Raw genomic sequence first — 22,113 nt, 5'->3', positions numbered from 1 at the left:
AATATAGCCCGCATATGGGCCCCCCCTTGGGGCTATTTCGAACTCAAATGCCGCTTTATTACTAAGGTTGCTCACTTAGTACTTTGAAGGGTTAAATTCATTTGTAGCTTTCTAAATGACACTCCCATCCCTTGAGTTTTTAAAAATTACCACAAAGCCCCTCTAAAATTTAATTTAATATATAAAAATAAATTTTATCCATTATAAAATAATATTTTAAAATGACATTAATTTGATAAATTAAATTGAAAAAATTGATGAGTATAATATTTTGAAAATCAACAAAGTCAATTGAAGACCTAATCAACTCTCAAATTTAGCAGTCTAACCATCGAATTGCTTCGAATCAACTTATTCACATTAGTATAAAAAAACTAGTTACTATTTCCCTTCCAAAAAAATTTCTATTGTTATTTTTATTTTTTAAATATATATAAAATAAAAATTAAATGATAATAAATACTTGATAATTATAGTGTTACAAAATGTTTGTTAGATGTAATTTTCATAAAACTTTAATAACTAAAGACATAATAATACAAATAAAACATAGTTCAATACTGCAATATTTTTATACACAATTAACTTATCAAACAGTGTTAACAAAAAATATAAACTAAAATTTTAAAATTCATACTTTATAAATTGAAGTTACGCAATTGAATATTAATTCTTCTGTGTGTAAAATATATAGGAATGGTAGATGAATAAAAAATTTAAATTGATATTAATTGATTGACCTTTGTTTGAAGCAATTCATTGATTTTTCCTAATTTTATTCAAGTTGTTATGTTATTAAATATGGTATTGAACCCTACTTGGAAAGTGAGCCTTAATTCGACTAAATGGCATATATGAACCAATTTTTACTCTCTAGCTTATTTTTTAAAGATACATTTAGTTATTTAATTTGCATGAAAAGCATACAAGAAGTATTTTGCAACAATATAATTATCTATGTATTTTTTTTCTAAGTTCTTTGTATGATTTATTTATTTTTACATATTTTTAATAATTTTAAAATAATAATTTAATTATGTTGTAATATTTATGTTAATTGATTAACCTGAGCCGGTCATTAGGTGTTCATTCACTTTGTTCAATTCTTAGAACATATTACACTTAATTGGCAAATTTTTCAATTTTATTCATTAAATTAATGTTATTTTTTAAAAAAATTATCTGATCAAAATTGAATCAAGGGATAAACTTGTTATATTATTAAGGACAAAATTGTATTCCTTTTCACTAGACTTAACGGTCAATTAGCGGTTGTTGATCATTTTATAATTCTTTGTTAAAAAACTAATTTAATTTAATTATTTAGGGGCAAAGAAATACTATTAATCTTCTTCTTTTTTTATATGCTCATATATATGTTGGAACATTGTAATGTAATTCCAGTTAATTCTTATTATTTGAATTCTAAAATATGCTGAAATTTTTTGTTTGTAAAAATAAAAATAAAAAAATTGTTGCCTAGCATAGCGCCAAAGTTTTTTTGGGGGGGGGGGGGGGGGGGGGTAACAAGTTATGATTAGTGAAAATTAAGAAATAAGTTTGTTTTCTACCTCTTAATAATTCTAAAAAAAAAAAAATTACAGAAACATAAAAAATATTAGTATTTAAAAATGACTTCAAATTTTTCCTAATCAAGATTGTTTGGAACCACTTAAATATAAGTACTTTTTTGAAAAACAATATTTATTTTAAAAAATATTCATCCAAAAGTAATATATACAATTACTTAATATAAGTATCTTTTCATGTAAGTACTTTTTTTAAAATATTAAAATAATACTTATTTTCCCTTACAAAATAGTTTGAAGAAAAAAATACTTTTTAAAATAAATACATATTTAAGTATAAATCAAAAACTACTTATTAATACAAGCACTTAAAATAAGTATTTTTTTTAAAAAAAATTATTTTTAAAGACATCCCAAATAGGAATTCAATTAGAAATAAATAATTATTTATTTTGTAAAACTACTTCAAGAGCAATCTTACTACACATGGTTTACATATATGTATGTGTATTGTGTGTTCGTGTATTTTACTCATTTATTTCAAACAAAGCCCTTGCCGCTGAGTTTATATCTTTATTTTCTTCGGCTACCAAGTTTTTCTTTTTAAAAGAAAAATTCTTCATTAAAAAACACAATGCATATGATCACAACAAATAAAAACCCTAAACTATAATTTCCAATATTAAAAACATTAGCGTGTTATCATCTTTTTTTTTTTTTCTTTTTTTTTTCTTTTTTTCAATAAAACTAGAATGCAAAGGAAATAAAAATAATACCAAAAAGGTCCTCATTCTTCCACAACTTGGCATTCCAAGCCAGCAAACCAAGGCCCAAAAAGTACAGTCCCTCGACATAAATTAACACGAAAAGCGGCAATGACAGTTTGCCGCCCTATGCACATACATGCTTCTTCCGGAAATTCATTGTCCCAAAAAGTGGAATGGCCAAGCAACTCATAGAAAGTAGCTCGAGGTGTTCGCTTTCCATTTCCCAATTGTTTGAAAGATAATCAGGGATGAATCCACATATACTTCTAAGTCTCCGATTTTCATTTTGGAAGCCACTTGTAACGCAGACTTCATACTCTGCTAAGTAATGTTATTTGTGCATGAGAAAGTCAGAACTTCATAAATCGAAACCTGCCAATGGACTCTGAAATAAACAGAACTCCAAAAGAATGAACAGAGGTAACATTCCCCTTTAGGCTTTAAGTATTACCTCAGCTTCCATTAGACAAAAACCAAATGTCTACTGCAATCCACTGTACATACTGCATAGACAGTCCCGGTATTTTTTTAGCATGTGATCGGTCGGCCTCACCCTCTTCCATTTCCCTGTACAGAATATTGCATATGCATCTGCTGCATACCTGATAAATCAACAAGGGAAGAAGAAAATTAAGATTCTATACAAATTAAACACAACTTCACAGCAACCTTCGGAGCAAGAAAGGATATATTTTTTTCTTTATTCTTTTTGTTTGAAAAATAATTTAAAGGAAAAACAGAATCACTGAGAATAAGGTAAGAAAATGAAAATAAGAACGGAATTCGCAACTCACTTGCCTACACCATGCAGCTGGGTGACATAAGTCCAGCTTTCCTCCAAATACTCCCGAGAGAACCGCTGAATCATTATTGCCCTCTTCCTCTGTAAACCCAAAGTTTGTATCACCTCTTCTATCTCCTCCGTAGAAACTTCCGTAGCAGTCTTTGCATTTGGACACAAAGCGAAAAGATCTGATATAACTCTTTTGGCCTGCAATAACATACTTTATGCAAATTTGCCACATCCATGCAGAAATACTAGCAGCATCAATTAAAGGTAATGCGAGGCAAACCATGCCTACCAAGGGACTTCTGAACAAATTTATGAGCAAATTTAATTAATACACACCCACACCACTTCACCTTCACTTAGAGAATTTTGAAACATAAATCAGACATTTTAGAGAAACACATGGTTGTCCATATGTGAAATAGGATGCATCTCATCCAGATACAACAACAACAAACCAAGCCCCAACTCCGACTAGGTGGGGTTGGCTACTAAAACCTTTTTCCGCCAATTAACAAGATTGTGGACAATTTCTCTCACAATTTCAGGGCTATTAAACCTTTACTATCTCATTTCAAGTTATTTTAAGTCTACTCCTACTTTTGCTACTGCCCTCAATAGTAACTAGCTCACTCCTCACTGGTACACTATTTAACCAACATTGCATATGACCAAATCATATGAGCCACCCTTCATCTTATCTTCTACAGGTTCTATGCCTAACTTACTGCGAACATGTTCATTTCTTAATTTATCTTTTAACGTTATACCACTAATCCACAGTAGCATTCTCATTTCAACATCTGATCTAGATTCTATAGATATTTAATCATTTTGAATGCTGAGCACAAAAAATGCAAGATTTTTCCTTGGTGTCCAAGAGCTTCTTGAATTTCTCACATGAGTGACAAACTTGATGACAAAAAAACAGAATTTGCTGAAAAATGTTATCACCAAAGTCATAGGCATCCAGCCCACATTGGGCATAACAAGCAAGGACCATGTGCAGAGTGTGAAAACAAACAGAAAATAAATGTCATGCAGATGAAGGGATGTCTATTCAACTTCTTACATCCCCATTTCCATGTTCTTACTCAACAACTTATCATTTTCTTCACATAATGACATTGTGACATAAAGCAACGACATAGATGAAGTTGCTACAGATATTTAACACATCAGATCCAGCTTGCTATTGATATTTAATCATTATGAATGCTGAAACAAAGCAAAGCAGGATTTCTCCTTGGTGTCTGACAAACTTAATGAACAGAAAATGTTACTTCTCACCAAAGCCACTGGTGTCCTGCATCTTGGGCATAAAAGCAGAAAGAGCATGTGCAAAGGGTGAAAGGAAAAAAAAAAAAGGAAAAATTTTAAATCGGCCAAAGGTAAAATAAATAAGAAGATGAGGTAAGGGATGTCTGTCCACCTTTTTAACATTCCCATTTCCATTTTTTTAACATCTCCATGTTTCTACTTGTCAAAGCACAGCTTCTAAGTTTCTCTCCCATACTATTCTTCAGACATTAGATCATTAGAAAACTTGAACCTCTGGGAGTCTTCACTATAACAATAAAGATATAAATCTTATAATAAAAAAAAAAAAGATATTAAATATTCATATCAAATTTGAGTAAAAAAAATAAAAAAGGAGAAAGGTTGCAAAAATAAAGTAGCAAATAATTTCAATATAAAATAGAATTAAAAAAAGGTTGAAATTCTTATGTTAAGAAATTAAGTTATTTTCATAGAAGAAACAATAACCAAGTCCTGCACTTTAAAAAATATTAATAAGAATAAAAATGGCAATAATACAAACAACTCAAAAGGCAAAAGGTGAGACCATTGCTCTGGTAGGTAAAATCCTAGAATCCACTCCTTTATGACCTATTTATATGACATTAGCAAAATATCACAGAAACAAATATATAACTACAATAATATTTTTTTTATTGAAAAAATTACAAATAAATTCAAAATTCCAAAAATCTTATTTGTCTCAAACTTGAGGCATGTGCATTGTCCCTTATGCTGCATCATGCATATATTGTGCCCAACTTGCTCCATGAATTGGATAAATGTCTTTTACCCTATTATTGAAAAGATATCCCCATGTTCATCTTTAGATTTGTCATTATACCCAATGTTTTAAAAAGCAAAGGCATAAGGCAAGGTGTTTTAACCTTTAATAGGTGAGGCATAGGGCTTTTGTGAGAATTTTTATTTTCAATAAAAAAAAATGCATATAAATTACACATTTTAAAAAATAAAGAGAAAATAAAAAAAACACAAATAAAATGTAAAAAAAAAAATCAAATATAATTTGTAAACTACTTTGGTCACTCAAAAGTTGCCAATTTGAATTCACTGCGTATATCATAACAAACGATAGCTTTAACATTATAAAGTTCAAATTATTTTTAGGATCTAAGATACAACTCTCAATTAGTTTGGAAAGATTGAAGTTCAAGAGTTCTAGAAATCAAGTCATATTACAGCATTCCTTTTATACAAACATGTCAAAATTTTCTAGCCAAATCCAACTTGAGAATCACACCCAAAATTCGTAAGCCTCAACTGAAAAGGCATGCCTTTTGTACAAATGCGTAAGCCTCAACATGTAATGCAGACTTTTTGGGATTTGGCATTCTATGTTGAGTCTCAAGGCATTTTAAGCAGCTTTTCCTTGAAGCAAGCCTCAAGGTGAGCCTCAATTGAGCCTTTCAAAACATTGCCTGTACCTACGTGTTTTCTCACTGACCATCTCTCTCACACAATGATAATATACTTCAGTCTGTTCCATCTTTACATAAATTCAATTGTTTACAGTGCATAAATAAGTTAGACTGTTGCAGAACATTGGTGCACCACTGGAAAACGCCATCACATGAAAAGAAGATCTATCTAGGGAAAAAGGGAATAGGGCACTGGCAGGAGCTCTGGCCCCCATAAATTTCTAAAGCTCTATTTTTTCATATAAATAGTGTGTGCGGGTGCCCAAGATTGGCCTTCTTGTTGGGCTGCCCTTAACCTTAGATCAATTTTTTGTGTGTGCGGGTGCAGGAACTCAGGAAGGCTGGCCAAGGCAAAGCTTCGAGAGCAACCAAGGCTGTTTTTGTTTTTGTCTTCGTTTTTTTTTATTTTTTGGTCTTATTTATCCTTTTTTATTGTATTTTTATAAATGAAAATGGATTATTGTAAAAATTTGCCTAACAAATGAATACTCGAATCAGGGAGGTGAGGACGAGTGAATTGAAATGAGAAATCACACCTAAGCAAAGACCTTAGATGGCACCAAAAATAAATCAAAAAAGAAAAACATAAATTTTAACCAAAACCTAAGGTTTTTCTACATAATGACCAGACAAAATTAGGTGTCTACAGTATGCACTTTGTGCTAGATCATCACTGGTTTGTATAAAATTATGCCATAAAACTAACATCGTGTTTTGTTGATGAAATGGAATTTGATGGGAATGGAACAAAATATAAATTAAAATGGATACCATAAAGAAATGAAATGATAAATGTGATTCCATTCACTTAGATTCCATCCCTATGTACCCAACGTGTAGTATGTGAGATCTTTAAAAAAAAACTACAATTAACTAGAAACACTGAAATTATCTTGACCTTTAGAAATTTTAAAAAAAAATAACAAGTTAAAGAAGGTAGATATTCAAAAAATTACATATTACTTAATTAATTTTTAATTGAATAAAGAAAAGTGATGGACCAAGAAAGTGTTGAATTTGTAAATTTTTAAGAAATTACAATTAAGTACAAATTATTATATTAATTTATAAATTTAGCTATAGTAAAATATTAATTTTATTGAAAGTATACAAATTATAATGAAAGAATTAAATAAAGTTCATAATTCAATCTTCTTTAAAATAAATATAGGATTATAGGAATTGGCATTAAAATAATATTAAAATGAATATACCTATTCTTGGGCCCTGGGGTGCTTAGGGTTCTGGGGATTTGGTTGGTGTGTGGGCTTGAGTTTCCATTTTGGATGGGATTTGATTGGAGTCCACAGGAGGGCGTAGGATTGTGTTTTCCATGATCATGCAAGGATGTGCGACTGAAGGGGTACTGCATACGAACCCTGTGTGTGCGCATCTTGCTGCATATATGTTGATAACACTAAAATAATTCAACGGAGGGTCAAATGCTTTCAGCATCATACATACATCATAATATGACTAGTTGGTGAAAAAAAAGAATGTGACAAATTGGATGTAAAAGGAAAGTATTACATTTTGTTAAACATTGACTTCATCTTGTTTTAGTATTTAAGCTTTATATTTATCTTCTTTCTTTATTCTTTAATATACTTAAATCATTTTGTTTATTTGCAAACTCAAGGAAGAACTTCAATATACACAATAAGGGCTCATCAGCTTCTCCAATTTGCTGTTCTTTAGTAACCTACCCATGTGAGGTTCTTTAGTAAATTGGACGTACATCCTTGAGCTTTAAAATTATTCATGGGAGCGTGAAATACTTTCATCGAATAGGAAGACAAGTGAGGACGAGTACCTTGTTGAGGCAAGGATAAGTCTCTTGTGTGAGGAGCAATGCTTTGGTGGTTTGTGGAACCAATATTGTATCTTTGGTTTAATCTTCACGTGAAGTTGGGAGTGGAAAAAAATGCCAAAGTAGGGCCAAACCATAGTTTCTTTACTACCGTTTCACTTTTATTTTGTATATTGATGGTTTGGTTTTTTGTGCTATACTAGAAATTATTTTCTTAATTTAGGAGTGAGTAGCAACCCAATTCAACCCTCTAATGTTGCTACTTGGGCCAACAATTATCCACCATGAGATTCACAACAACAAAAATGTGAGAAACCACAATCACAACAAAGACCTATAGACCTACGCTTTCCAACCCAAGTGTCAAGTCCAAGCTCTTAACATTGGCTTTCTGAAAAATAACCTCAGCCATTCAATATCAAAGAATCTCATAATCAGCATTAATTTTTACTACTACATTCTAAATAACGTCCTCCATTTCCACAGCCAATAAACCACTACTACTTGTTTTTGCTAAAGGTTTCTTAGCAGCTCAAATGGATGCCCTGGTTCCTCTCATTTTAGAAGTAGAACACCATGAGCTACAAGCTTATAACTGAGAAGTCTGGGAACTCATTGCCTATCTACAACACAAACTTAACTGATTGAGATCAAGAAGTCTTTTTCCAGAAGCAAAAAGCAGACAATGAAGCTCCAAAAGCAAGAGCTATGGGATTGAAACAAATTTATTTATGCTGGGTTGCTACTAGTTTCTTTGTTTATTTGAGCTTTAAAGCTCCATTCTAGTCTATTTTAAGTTTTCTATTATAGGAATATTATACGAATTTCCATTTATGTCAGGAGCCAATTTCCAGTTTCACAAAACACATGCCACTTATAATTATAACTATTGCGTGCCAGAATCATTAATTTGAATTGTACAATTTCCCTCCATACAAAGCAGAATCAAGTCCAATTTCATGCCAGAACTGCAAATGTTCCTTAATGAGCCCTAAATCAATCAATTCATATGTGAATTGATCAAATCAATATCATTTGGTCAGTTTTCGTGATTCACTTCAGTTGGGTCACACCTGGATCCTTCAAGGACCCAGTCAGGCCGAACTCACCACCCCCCCCCCCCCCAAAAAAAAAAAGAAAGCTCTATTTCAATGCTCTTTTTTTTTCTGCAGAAGACGCATTTGTCTTCTGATCCTTCTCGGATCCAGTCAGGCCCAACTCCCCCCCCCCCCCCACCCAAAAAAAACCAAAAAAGCTCTTTTTCAATGCTTTTCTTGTTTGGCATAAGAAGCATTTGTTTTTCCACTCATAGTTCCGCCTCCGAAGACAGCAGAGCAGCACAACTAATGGTTTCTCTTCAACTATTCTGAAAAAGGCTGGATTTGGGGCTTTGTTATACTGTTCTTCCAGTAGAAGATTACTGCAACTGGGGTTTTGTGCTGGTTCATTGAGGTAGTTTAACTTGGGGAAATCTGTCAGGATTTAAAGATTAGTTTTTTGAATTTTCATAAACAACAACAAGAAGAAGCCTCAAGTCCCACTAGGCGGGGTGGGCTACATGAATCCTTTTCCACCAATTCACCCAATCAAAAGCATTTTCCTCTACTAGATTAAAAGCTATTAAATATTTCCTCACTGTCTCATTCTAAGTTATTTTAGGCCTACCCCTTATTAGCAATTCACCACAGCTCGGCCCTCTCAATGCACATGCATCATTCACTGAAACCACCATTCTAGCCCTAATCAGTGGAGAGCTGTTGAGGGACACTGGAGCTCTCGCGTCAATAAATTCAATCCACGAAGATAATTCAGCAACTCCAACAAATCAGGATACTTCACACCAACAAGGCAATAGATTTACACTCTCACCAAAGAAGGAAGAATCCAATCAGCATGAAGATCGCTCCAACGGCAATAAAATCAAACCAAAGAAGGAAGTTTCTAATCAACACGCAGTCTTGACACCCAACGGAAACCGTTGACGGTTTCATCAAACTGTCGACAATTTGGACTCAGCAAGTATTATTCCATCGACAGTTTCAGACAGTAAGCAATTCTGAAGCAAACCGTCGACGGTTTGGTGAAGCGATTTGAAACCGTCGACGGTTTCATCGAAAGGCTTGACCGTTGCTGTACATTTATTGAATATCTGATGCCAATAGCCAAAAGACCCGATTTTATGGAATTCAAAAATCACAATTGCATCATGTATCTCCTTTAAATATTGTTCTTTGTATAGCCTAAGTGTTCACGTTGCCATTCATTGAAATAAAATTATTATTTCTCCCAAATCCTTTGTTTCATTTTTTATTTATGGTATCAGAGCCATTGAGAACACTAGGCATAAAAAAATAAAAAATAAAAAATAAAAAATAAATCACAGTTTCTACATCATTCAATTAGTCTATCTCCTTGCTTACCTTCCGCTCCTTGTTTTTTTCTTTCTTGCCCCTTTCCATGGCTACATTATCTCTCAATGTTGGCAACTTTATCACCCTTAGACTCACCCCAAACAATTATCCCTTGTGGCGTGAGCAAGCATTGGCTCTTGCTGAGAACCAAGAATTAGTGGGGCATCTCACAAATGAAGAGTCTGCACCCAAAAAATACAATCACACCAAATCCAAGCAGACCCACAAATGCAGATGACACCACTCCTCAATTAACAGATGCTTTCATAGCATGGCGAAAGTCTTATCGTCTCCTTCGAGGGTGGATCATTGGGACACTCTCTGAGGAGACTCTCGGACTCGTTGTTGGCCTTGACACAGCTCATGCAGCGTGGGAGGCCCTCAAAAATGCATATGCCCAAGACTCGCAAGAATGTGAATTTATTTTACGTCAACAAGTTACCTATCTTCGAAAAGAAGATCACACAACAATCACAAACCACATTCGCACCTTCAAAGGTCTCTGTGACAATTTAGCAGCAATTGGGAAGCCCGTTCCAGACCAAGAGAAGGTATTTTGTCACCTCACTAGTCTTGGTCCACAATATGAAGTCTTCACAACAAACTATGTTGAAGCCCCCAAGACCATCCTATTCTGAGTTGCTCTCTCAACTCCAAAACTTCGATCAAAGACGCAACTGGTTTTCTAGCCACACCGATGTTCAAACTGCATCCCTCACTCATCAAGTGGCATTTTATGGACAACAACAGCGACATCCCTAATCAAACTCTTCAGGTTATCGTGAACCCACACAAAAATTCACATCAACCAGACGTGGATTCTAGACACAACAAAACAAGGACTCAAGGCAAGCTTATACAAAATATACCCCTCAAACAAATACACGGAGGCGTCCTCCAATCACTAGGTGAACGCCGCATGACTCCTGCCAAGGGGGTCAAGTATCGTGACCAACAGTGTCAATTGTGGCATGATGGGCCACATTGCAAAGATATGCTAGTGGGTACCAAAGAATCAGTTTCTCAAGATGACATTCCACAAGCACTTGCAGCATTAGTGCTAGACAACAATATTGTAGACACATAATGGACTACTGACACCAGGGCTTCCAACCACATGACTAGTAAGTCAGGTATGTTAACTCACCTTCAAAAATATTCTGGTTCTGACTCATTACTATTTGGAGATGGGTGTTCCATGTCAATTCTTGCCATTGGAGACTCTTATATAAAACAAAAAAATTCTGCCTTACAACTAAATGATGTGTTATTAGTTCCCCACCTAACAAAGAACTTACTCTCTGTAAGTCAGTTAACCACTCAATTTCCTGTTAAATGTGAATTTTCTAATGTTGACTTTTGTGTTAAGAAAAGGGAAACAGGACAAGCAATGATGATAAGGAAATGCAAGGGTGACCTATATGTCCTACCAACTTCCACAGAATTACATTTCTCTCGTCGAATCAAATCCAGCACTGTAGAAGTTTGGCATCAACACATTGGCCATCCCTAATTTTCAACTTTACAAAGGCTAAAAAATAAAGGATTAATTGACGTTGTAGGGACAACAAAACCACAGCATCTCTGTGATATTTGTCAACTAGGAAAACTTAGTCGGTTGCCTTTCTCTTGTTCAGAGCACTCAACTACTTGTATATTTGAAAAAATTCATTATGATTTGTGGGGACCCATTCCTACTCTTTCTATTGTAAAATTCAAATATTATGCTTGTTGGTTGATTATTTATCTAAGTACACATGGATTATTCCTTCATGTCAAAAGTCTGATTTTTCCAGTGCATAGATAGCCTTTGAAAAGTATGTAGCTAGACAATTCAACAAACAAATAAAAATCTTTCATTCAGATGGAGGTGGTGAGATCATAAATTCCAAATCGTGTACTCACTTTCTTTCTACAGGCATCGTGCATCAAGTATAAGCACCATATACGCCCGAGCAAACAAGTATGGTTGAGAGACGCCATAGGACTATAAGAGAACTAGGTATGACAATGTTATTTCACTGTGGCGCACCTTTACATTTATAGGTAGAAGCCTTCATTACCACTGTTTATCTTATGAATCAGCTGCCCTCATCAGCTCTCAACTTTGAAACTCCATATTTTGCATTACATGGAACCCATCTAGTTTACTCCTCACTTCAAACCTTTGGGTGTGTTTTCCCTACACTTGGGACACGCGACACCACAAGTTCGATCCTAAAACACTTCTTTGCATTTTTGTTGGTTATACAGCGACCAACACAAGGCTTACAAATATTTTCATCCATCAAGCAAAAATTTTTTATCTCCCGGCATGTTGTCTTTGATGAGTTGTTTTTTTCCTTATAAGTCTACACACACACCCTGCATGACAACAGCAACACCACATGCAATTAGTATTTTCAAAACCTGGCTACCGAACACTACCACTCACTCTTCTACAGACACATCCTTGGATTCTTCCACACCTCCGTGGTTAAGTCCCTCACCGCCACCCCAAGATACAGCAGCATCTTACTCACAACAATCCACATCACCCAAACCTTCACCTCTGCTTCCCCCCAGTACTGTATCTCATCCCACCACTGATAATATATCAAATGAATCTCCCGACTTACCTCACGAAACGACTTCACTAAGCACATCACCACCACACGAATCACACACACCTGATACCTCGGCAATATACCAACCCATAGTCCCACAGACCGTGCCTACACCACCAGATCCCCTCACCAACACCCTACATCTTCAGCACAAACACATTCTATGGTCACTCGGTCTAAACTGGGTGTGGTCAAACCCAATCCAAAATATGCCCTAACCACACTCACCTCGGCAGCCATACCCCATGAGCCTCACAACATAAAAGCTGCTCTAGCCCACCCTAGTTGGACAGCAGCTATGAATGAAGAACTTTCTGCCCTACACAAAAATAAGACTTGGACACTTGTTCCTCGCACACCTAACATGCATATCATTGGTTCCAAATGGGTGTTTAAATCAAAACTCAAATCCGATGGCACCCTAGATTGACTCAAAGCATATTTGGTTGCCAAAGGGTATCATCAAATTGATGGCATAGACTACACTGAAACTTTTTCCCCCGTTATCAAACCTGGAACCATTCGCATGATCATAACTATAGCACTCGTCCGACAGTGGTCTATTCGTCAACTAGATGTCAAAAATGCCTTTTTGCAAGGTTTAATTTCTGAGGATCTCTAAATGTAGCAACCACCAGGAATGGTAAATCCACAACATCCAACCTACGTTTTTAAACTACAATGAGCACTATATGGCTTAAAATAAGCACCTCGTTCTTGGTTTGATCGATTTAGTGCCTTTCTTCTTAAATATGGTTTTTTTCTATAGTCTAACTGACCCTTCATTCTTTATTTTTCACTCTGACTTTGGCTCATTAATTTTACTCCTCTATGTCGATGATATATTACTCTCACAAGATCTACTCCCACACTTGTTACACATTTCATTCACCTCCTAAGCAGTGAGTTCGCAATGAAATACTTAGGGCCAATTCATCACTTCCTTTGAATGGAAATCACGCTAACAACCAATGGTCTTCATTTGTCTCAATCACACTACGCTCTTACTATTCTTGAACGCTCCAATATGGTTGATTGTAAGCCCACGAATACCCCTCTTGAATCTAAAACAAAACTTCCTTCCAATGACGCTCTCATGAAAGACCCTAGTTACTATCAGGGACTTGTTGGTGCTTTACAATACCTCACACTAACTTGTCCTGATATTTCATTTAGTGTTTAATTATGTCTCCCAATTCATGCATGCTCCCACACTAACGCACTTAAAAATGGTTCGCCATATCCTACGATATGTCAAAGGATCAATTGATATGGGGTTACATTTTTCTTCACACACTCCACTTGATCTAGTTGCTTTTTCAGATGCAAATTAGGCAGGATGTCTTACAACGAGACGCTCAACAACGGGCTACTGTACCTTTCTTGGCGGAAATCTCATCTCGTGGTGTGCAAAGAAACAACAAACTATCTCACGATCCAGCACGGAGGCCGAGTACTGTGCCATGGCCAACATAGCTGCTGAACTCACCTAGATCACCTTTATCCTCCAAGACCATCGAAGCACACTAACATCTCCTCCCACACTCTACTATGACAACCTCAGTGCGCTTCACATGACCGTTAATCCTGTCTTCCATGCTCGCAGTAAACATATTGAGCTGGATTATCACTTCGTGTGCGAACGAGTTGCTCGTGGCCTGCTTATCATTCATCACATGTCCAATACTCACCAGGTCACCGATATCTTTACAACGCCAATGTCTAAGTCAGCACTTCATTATTTTCGCACCAAACTTTGCCTCCAACCCCGGCAAGATTTGTGGGAGGGTATTAGCAATTCACCACAGCTCGGCCCTCTCAATGCACATGTGTCATTCACTGAAACCACCAATCTAGCCCCAATCAGTGGAGAGCCGTTGAGGGACACTGGAGCTCTCACGTCAATAAATTCAATCCATGAAGATAATTCAGCAACTCTTACAAATCAGGATACTTCACACCAACAAGGCAATAGATTTACACTCTCACCAAAGAAGGAAGAATCCAATCAGCATGAAGATCGCTCCAACGACTATAAAATCAAACCAAATAAGGAAGATTCTAATCAAAACGCAGTCTTGACACCCGACGGAAACCGTCAACGATTACATCGACGGTCTCAGACAGTAAGCAATTCCGAAGCAAACTGTCGACAGTACCATCGACGATCACATCAACGATTTAAGACAGAATTGAACTCAATAGCAAACCGTCAACGGTTTCATCGAAAGGCTTGACCGTTTCTGTACATTTATTGAAGATCCGATACCAATCGCCAAAAGACCCGATTTTATGGAATTCAAAAATCACAACTGTATTATGTATCTCGTTTAAATACTACTCTTTGTATAACCTAAGTGTTCATGTTGCCATTCATTGAAATAAAATCATTATTTCTCCCAAATCCTTTGTTTCATTTTTTCTTTTCCACTACCCTTTTTCATGCCAAAAACAATAACTAACTCCTCCTCATAGGTGTGCTACTAGACCTATATTTCAAATGCCCAAACCATCTAAGCCGCCCTTCCCTTATTTTGTCTTCAACTAGTGTTATGCTTAGTTTATTGTGTATTTGCTCGTTCCTTAATTTATCATTTAATGTTATACCACTCATCCACCTTAACATTCACATTTCGACAATTTTTACTTTTTTTTTTACACGTTGTGTCTTAATTGCCCAACATACTAAATCATAAAAGCATAGTCGTCTTATAGAACTTTCCTTTTAATTTTAAGGGCATTCTATGATCCCACAACACACCTAACGCACTCCTCCATTTTACCCAACTTGCTTTAACTCTATCTAATACATTCTCTTCAATTTCCCCTTCCACTTGCATAATAGACCCACTATTTCAAAATCTACTAGTGCTATTAATTTCTTGATGATCAAGTTTAATCTTCTCCCAATACTCCTGATGTTATTGGAATTACATTTCATATATTTTTCCTTATTCCTACTTATCCTAAAACCTTTAGATGAATCTAAAATCCTCTGCCGCCACCACCATCCCCAACCAAGAAGAAGAAGAAAAATAAAAGGATTAAAGAGAAGAAGTTGCCTTATGTGTTTTTGGCTGGGGGAGTTAGAACAACTTGGTTGGATGTAAAACTAAGAAAGATGACAAACAGGGAATGCATCGCAACCTCGCGTGACGCGCGCCGCCTCACACCGCCGTGGTCAGAGCTGCCCTAAAATGGGGTAGCTTAACTAAGGAACCGACCTAGGGTTTCTTGGTCGAGTATCGTGGAAAATGACCTTAATAAAATTTAGGTCTTGCAGAGGAACCCAATCCATCCACGTGTTCTCAACAAAATGCAGGTCTGCGAAGAACGCGATCTTGACGACGAACCGGCTAGTACCTAGAGGTTCTTTTCCAGCGCTGCTCTTCGCGACGGTGATACAGCAGATTATCACACCCAACCTAAATCTAGAAATAAATTAGTTTGCTGCATTTGTTGAAACCCTAGGCATAGAGAAATAGAGAAGAAAGAAAGAAATGATCAAAAATACCTCACAGGTTTCAAGAGGATTGCAAGAGATTTAAAGCGCAGCCCTCAAAAAGAATGGGAAGATTGAAATATAAAAATATATTTTCAGTATCTTAAAATTTTTTATTACCTTTTCTTCTTTCTAGGTCTTAAAGAAAGCATGCATATAAAATATTTTTTGGGTAAATCATACCTAGAGTCCATAAGTTTTGCAAAATCCCACTTTGCCTCCTGAATTGTAACTGTTTGATCCTCAAAGTTTCACATTTAGGCTAGTCTAAGTCCCTGTTTAGGGATCCCATTGAGGCTGAAATTGAAACTAAAAGGTTTAAATTGTTATAATTTGAACTTCAGGGGGGTGAAAGTGCAGTTCAATAACTTTAGGGACTCGTGGTGTAATTTACCCTTATTTTTTTGTTGGTTGAACATTGGTTGAACATCAGAAAGTTCAGTTTTCTATTCTTGTCCTTGATTCCTTTATTTTTTAATGTATCTTAACGCTTTTCAGCTTAAGCTTTCAATTTATAATGTATCAATGTATGTCAATGCTCATAATTATTTAATACTTATAGTCTTATAGATTGATACACGTATATTGTAGTCATTATATTTCAATTTTTCAGTATAATTTTTTTTTGCTTTACTCATCCATGTCGTTTGTGTCTGACTTTGAAAATTCATATTACATCTTATAATTTGATTCGACTCCCAATTCTCAATTCCCAAAATTGGGATTTTGATTCATGAATCAAATATTCATTTAACAATAGTGGATGACAACTGTTCTCAAAAATAATTTTTCATTTTTACATATTGATGTAGGACGGAAATGGGTACTTGGATGGATCATTTTGACTCAATTTGGAGACCAATTTCAAAGAATAAGGTCAAGGGATTGTTGGGTCCTAAACTCAAATGTGTTTAGTAAATTAGTAGTTTATTATGTGTGTTTAGTTGTTTGTAGTAGGCTTATGAGTATTTTGAGGTTTCTTTGTAATATATACCATATATGTGTTTCAGGGGTTGGTTTGTAATTTCATGTATCTTAAAAGGTTTGTGTAATATCATGTAACTTAGGCCTTCTTATAAATAGGGTGCAAAAGTTATGAAAGATCTTCTTTATTTATTTATTTATTTATTATTATCATTATTTTATTATTTTTTTAATGATTTTGATTTGAGAAGTGAACATGAACTTTCTCCCTCAGTGCTGACTGCATCACATATATCCACAACACAAGTACAGAGACCCGATAAATCACGTTACTGATATATACCAATAAAAATACAAGACTTTGCACTACACCATTGATAGTGGCCAAACAAAATATCCTCGGCAGACTATGTCCACTATGATGACCTTATACAAAATGATAACCACTTCACAAATATAACAAAAGAAAAAAGCGCATAAAAAAAAAAAAAAGAGCCATTGATAACAATTCACAAAATCCATGATAGTTGTGATCTACTAGGACCAATCAGTGTACCAATTCTAGTCACGTGGTCAACAAATAAAGAATTTCCTGCAACCTCAGGAGGTTTAATTTCTTAGGAAAGTTATATAAACATGATGCATCATTCTAGGATCACAGATATAATGTATAATTACAATCAAGCTAATGGAAAAATCTGTAAAATTAGTATTTTGGATGCATCCATCAAATTTCACGTTCAAAGTATACCATGAAGAAGTTTTAGCATCCACTCAAGAGAGAAGTCCCTACACCACAGATCTGAAAATTTCAAGAAGGAATGCAAATTTGATGATAAATAGACTACTGTCACTGCCCCCAGCATAAAACATAAATATAAATCAGGTAAAAAAATGTACACACCTGCAAACCAGTTGTGCAGTTGAGGAGCATACATATCACCAACACCCTCCAAGGATCATGGGCATGATCCTCCTGGAGCAAATCAAACGGGGAGCGTGGAGGGGTCCATGTATTATCTGAACTTTTTCTTTGGTAAGCCTCATCTTGCTTCTGAGAAGCAGACAAGGTAGACTTAACCAACACCGGTCCTCTAACCTCTTTGACTAATTTTACACCCTTGTCTTTGCCTTCTATTGAATTTCCATCAGCATTCTCTCCTTCTTTTGGTACATTATAGAAGTAGGGCGAGACTACGACAACCTTCTGACGAGACTTTTTGCATTGTTTTGGACATATATTTGGCTCCTTCCTCTCATCAGTAACTACTTGTTGCCCCTTTGCTATTTGGAAGTAACGAGAAACCACTCTTACTGGTGGATGCAATTTCTCCTTCAGTTCTTCATCCCTTCTCCTCCTCTTGGAAGAAACATTTTCAATTGTTGTATCAATTTGATGGTTCTTTCCTTTCCTTGAGCTTTTGATGATTTTTGGCAAACATGTATTCCCATTCTCAGTCTCATTGGCACTATTCCTGGCACTGTTGTTGAGTAGGAAAACTTGTTTTATCTTGTTCTCAGAAGAAAAATAAGGTTCTTTTTTTCCCCTCTTTTCTTTAACATTGCCATCATCTTCGATCGCAACCTTTTGAAAATAAGAAGAAAGCACCAGTAATGTCTTCTGGTCATGATTTTCTTCCCCTGTATCATTCCTATAAAATCTGTCATTAATGCCTTGCGCAAATACAGCATCATCCTTACCATTATTAGCTGCTTTTCCATTACCCTCAATTGCTACCCTAGTTTGACAGTTTGGAACCATACTCAGTTTCTCCCCATCCCTGTCCCTTTCTTCTACCTTTATAACTTTCCTAGAACTGGAAGAGAAAACATGCAGTTCCTTCCTCCCCCCTGTCCCTTTCATCTTTTTGCTATCACCCTTATAAGTGAATTTAGAAAAAGCGTCCACTATATTAATCTTATCAGCAACAAATCCAGCAAATTCACTGCTTCGAGCATTTTGATTGACATCCATCTTCGCTTTGAAATTTCGTTGACTCTTCTTCTTCTCCTTTTTCTTCATCTTCTTTTGTTCTTCCATATCCCTCTCTACATTTACTGCATTGAAGCTCAAGGGTTCCGTGCAGCATTTGTCATCCTTTCTGTCTTTTTTCATGCAATCACACTCACAAATCTCTGCTGACAATACATCCCCATCAGCTTCATTCTGAACACCATATTTGAAGAGATTAATCTTCCTTTTCACTGAGGACTCTGATTCCATCTTCTTTATATTATCATTCTCATCCCACTTTTCTTCATCTTTGACTTTATGAAAATATGGAGAAATCATTCGTGATTTAAGAGCTACATTACTATCTTTACTATCACCTTTTTACTTCTTCATTATCTTCATTTTCCCCTGAAAATGTTTCACCATTAGCTGCATTCATATCAGCTTCATTGCCTACAACAAGCAGTTAAAAAATTTTGCCCATCAAAAATAAATAAATACGTAAAATTTTGAACTGATTAAAACTTGATATCAAGTTTTCCAACTATGCAATGCACCATTGAACATTTCGTAAACTACTTTGTACTCTGGGCAACATTAATTCTAGTGTTCAAAATTAAATCAAGTGCTCAAACATGCTTTTACCTTTGGCAAACAGACAAAAGATTGAGCACTAAGAGAAGAGATTTACACTCTTAACTACAATTAACATTACCCTTAATGGTGAAAACATTCTTTGCATGTTCCAACTTCCAAGACCATAAGCGGATAATCTGAGAAGACCATATACAATTTGCAAGACCCCAGGCTGAAAATCATTATAAAAAAAAACCCTCTTTTTGTAATTAATTTGACCATACAAGCTTCATCTTAAGTTTCCCAGCAAGTTTGAAATTTCTGTTTTTCCACCACCTAGAAATCAAAATGCTGGTCAATTTCTGTCTCACAAAATTTCCATTGAAATTTCCACAAATCATCTAAAATTGATTGAAATCTCAAATTTTCAAAAAATTTGTTTAATTTTTTAATACAAAAGAAAATTTACTTGAATTTGAAATTTGAGATTTAAAACTTAATAGAAATTTTTATTTTAATAAATCTTCATTTTTTATTGAAAATAAAGATTATTACAAGAAAGATGAGAGGTATAGCTTCAAATTTTAGAAACTTTACGAAATGTTAAACTTCGATACTATCTACAACATTTTATTCAACTTTTTATGTCCAAATTAGTTGCATTTGCTGAATAACTAATATTTAAACATATGAATTTCATTTATATTAATTAAATATGTTTATACACAATATACTTGTTATTAATGTATCTTATTTACAATGATTTAGTGTTAGATCTTACAATATTATGTCTACTAAGAGTTTCAAAGGTTTCATAATGATGCTTTAATACTAATATTCATCATTTAAAAAAAAAAAAAACTGAAATCAAAATTTAAATCAACATAAAATTTCCAGAGAAATTTTGATGCTTTTCAAGTATCAAAATTTTACTCCAAACCAAAATTTAAAGCCTTGCATCCACTTTCCTTCTTTGGCCAGTCTGGACCATACAACCATTTGTTTTTTTTTTGTGGGAAGGGGGAGACCTACTGAAGAATGTGATTTTGGTGGTCGAAACAGATACAGTACCACTGCTGAAGTGGGGTGGGGAGGAAGCATGACAAGAGGGATGGCAGTGAAACAGCACAGAGGTCCTGTAGGAGCCAGGGAAATGCCCAAAAAAACAGAAACATATTCTACCATTCAAGGGTAAAATCGTTCACACACAAAAATTGACAATACTCACTGTTCATTGCCTGCTTCACGCTTTTTATATTGGTATAGGTTTATATGATAATTTCATTTAGCTTATTTATCTTCTTTACAATTCATTGATTTGAAGCTTAAGTGTAACTATGAGAAAGAGAGAGAGAGAGAGCCATAAATGCTTAAATACTTGAGGTCAGCCACTTGTTATTGTTATTTGCTGCTATTATCACCAAGGCACAACACTTCTGTAATTAAGAAAAACAAACATCAAAATGAATAAAACCCACTCAAATCACTTGTATGAAGTTCGGACTAAGAGTAATAAACTGAATACAGATCATGAAAAGCATTTATTGGACCTAATGCACACACATCCTGATTAAAATGATAGGTATGTTTATTGTTGACGAAATGCGTAAATGAGGAGTGAACCAGACTTTGTCGAAAAAACGAAGAATGAACAACACATTAGTAATTTAAAAATACAATCAAGCAGACCAAAAGAAACTTCCAAAATCTTGTTGCAAGCCTCATCTTCAATTTTTAGCCATTGTAAAGGACAGTTGATTATTTTTTCTTAAGAGCAACTGCATATTTCAAACTTTGTTGTTAATGAAACTAAAAGAAAAAGAAAATATGTTCTGCTTGATTAAACACTAATTAACACTTTTTTCTCACACAGAATGAGAACCTTTTTTTATCGAGGATAGAATATATTACAAGTAGGATAAAAATTCCTCTTAATATATTTTAAAAACAAACAAAAAAAGAAAGAAGTGAAAACAAAACAGACACAACAGATCAAGTTGACACTGCTCTCCAATCTCACTAAAGATCTAAGAAACCTAAGCACCCAAAACATAAGAAAACAATTCGAAAAATGTTATCCTACCCCACATTGAATTGATAGACCATAAGAAGGCCAAAACAGCAAATCACATAATCTCCTCACTTCCTTTTTCCTCCCAAAACCTCTAAAATAAGTCCAACAAAAAGCATCCAAAGAGTTGGAACAGATCCAAAGCAGATCAAATAAACCAAAGAGCTTGTTCCATAAGACTCTAAGCGCCAGCACAGTGAAGAAACAGATGAACATGGGCCTCATCACTAGTGAGCAAATTTCAAAACCATTAGGAGTCAAAGCTCCATCCCTTCTAGTCTATAATAGATTATTGGTGTATAGAGAACGCCATCCAAACAAAAGCTGTAACCTTAAAAAGGGGGCCTTAGCTTTCCACAAAGTCCAAATTCTATCATCCCAGTCAAAGAAGGGCTGAAAAGAATTCAACAAATGAATTTCCTAACCTCCCTATCA

General features: G+C 34.9%; 1 protein-coding gene across 8 annotated transcripts in view; it reads right to left on the bottom strand.

Moving 5' to 3' along the window:
* Window positions 1-2,170: 2,170 nt before the first annotated feature.
* Window positions 2,171-22,113, bottom strand: part of LOC131143797 (methyl-CpG-binding domain protein 4-like protein) — a 29,695-nt gene continuing 9,752 nt past the window's right edge. Inside the window, exons 2-5 of one of the 8 annotated variants that reach the window (XM_058092145.1) lie at window positions 17,982-19,484; window positions 3,091-3,287; window positions 2,748-2,898; window positions 2,171-2,614 (exon numbers count right to left, since the gene is read on the bottom strand). In XM_058092145.1, coding sequence (XP_057948128.1) covers window positions 2,778-2,898; window positions 3,091-3,287; window positions 17,982-19,370 — 1,707 coding nt within the window. In that variant the 5' untranslated portion in view covers window positions 19,371-19,484 and the 3' untranslated portion in view covers window positions 2,171-2,614; window positions 2,748-2,777. Of the gene's footprint in view, window positions 2,669-2,747; window positions 2,899-3,090; window positions 3,288-17,558; window positions 17,880-17,981; window positions 19,485-22,113 lie in introns of those variants that run through there. The other 7 variants (XM_058092149.1, XM_058092146.1, XM_058092147.1 and 4 more) reach the window with 7 other exon arrangements.

The sequence above is a fragment of the Malania oleifera genome, chromosome 12 (assembly GCF_029873635.1).
Source record: "Malania oleifera isolate guangnan ecotype guangnan chromosome 12, ASM2987363v1, whole genome shotgun sequence".
In the NCBI taxonomy this organism is placed as follows: Eukaryota; Viridiplantae; Streptophyta; class Magnoliopsida; order Santalales; family Ximeniaceae; genus Malania; species Malania oleifera.
Note: the sequence above shows the minus strand (reverse complement) of the source record. Positions and strands in the feature narration are given on the sequence as shown.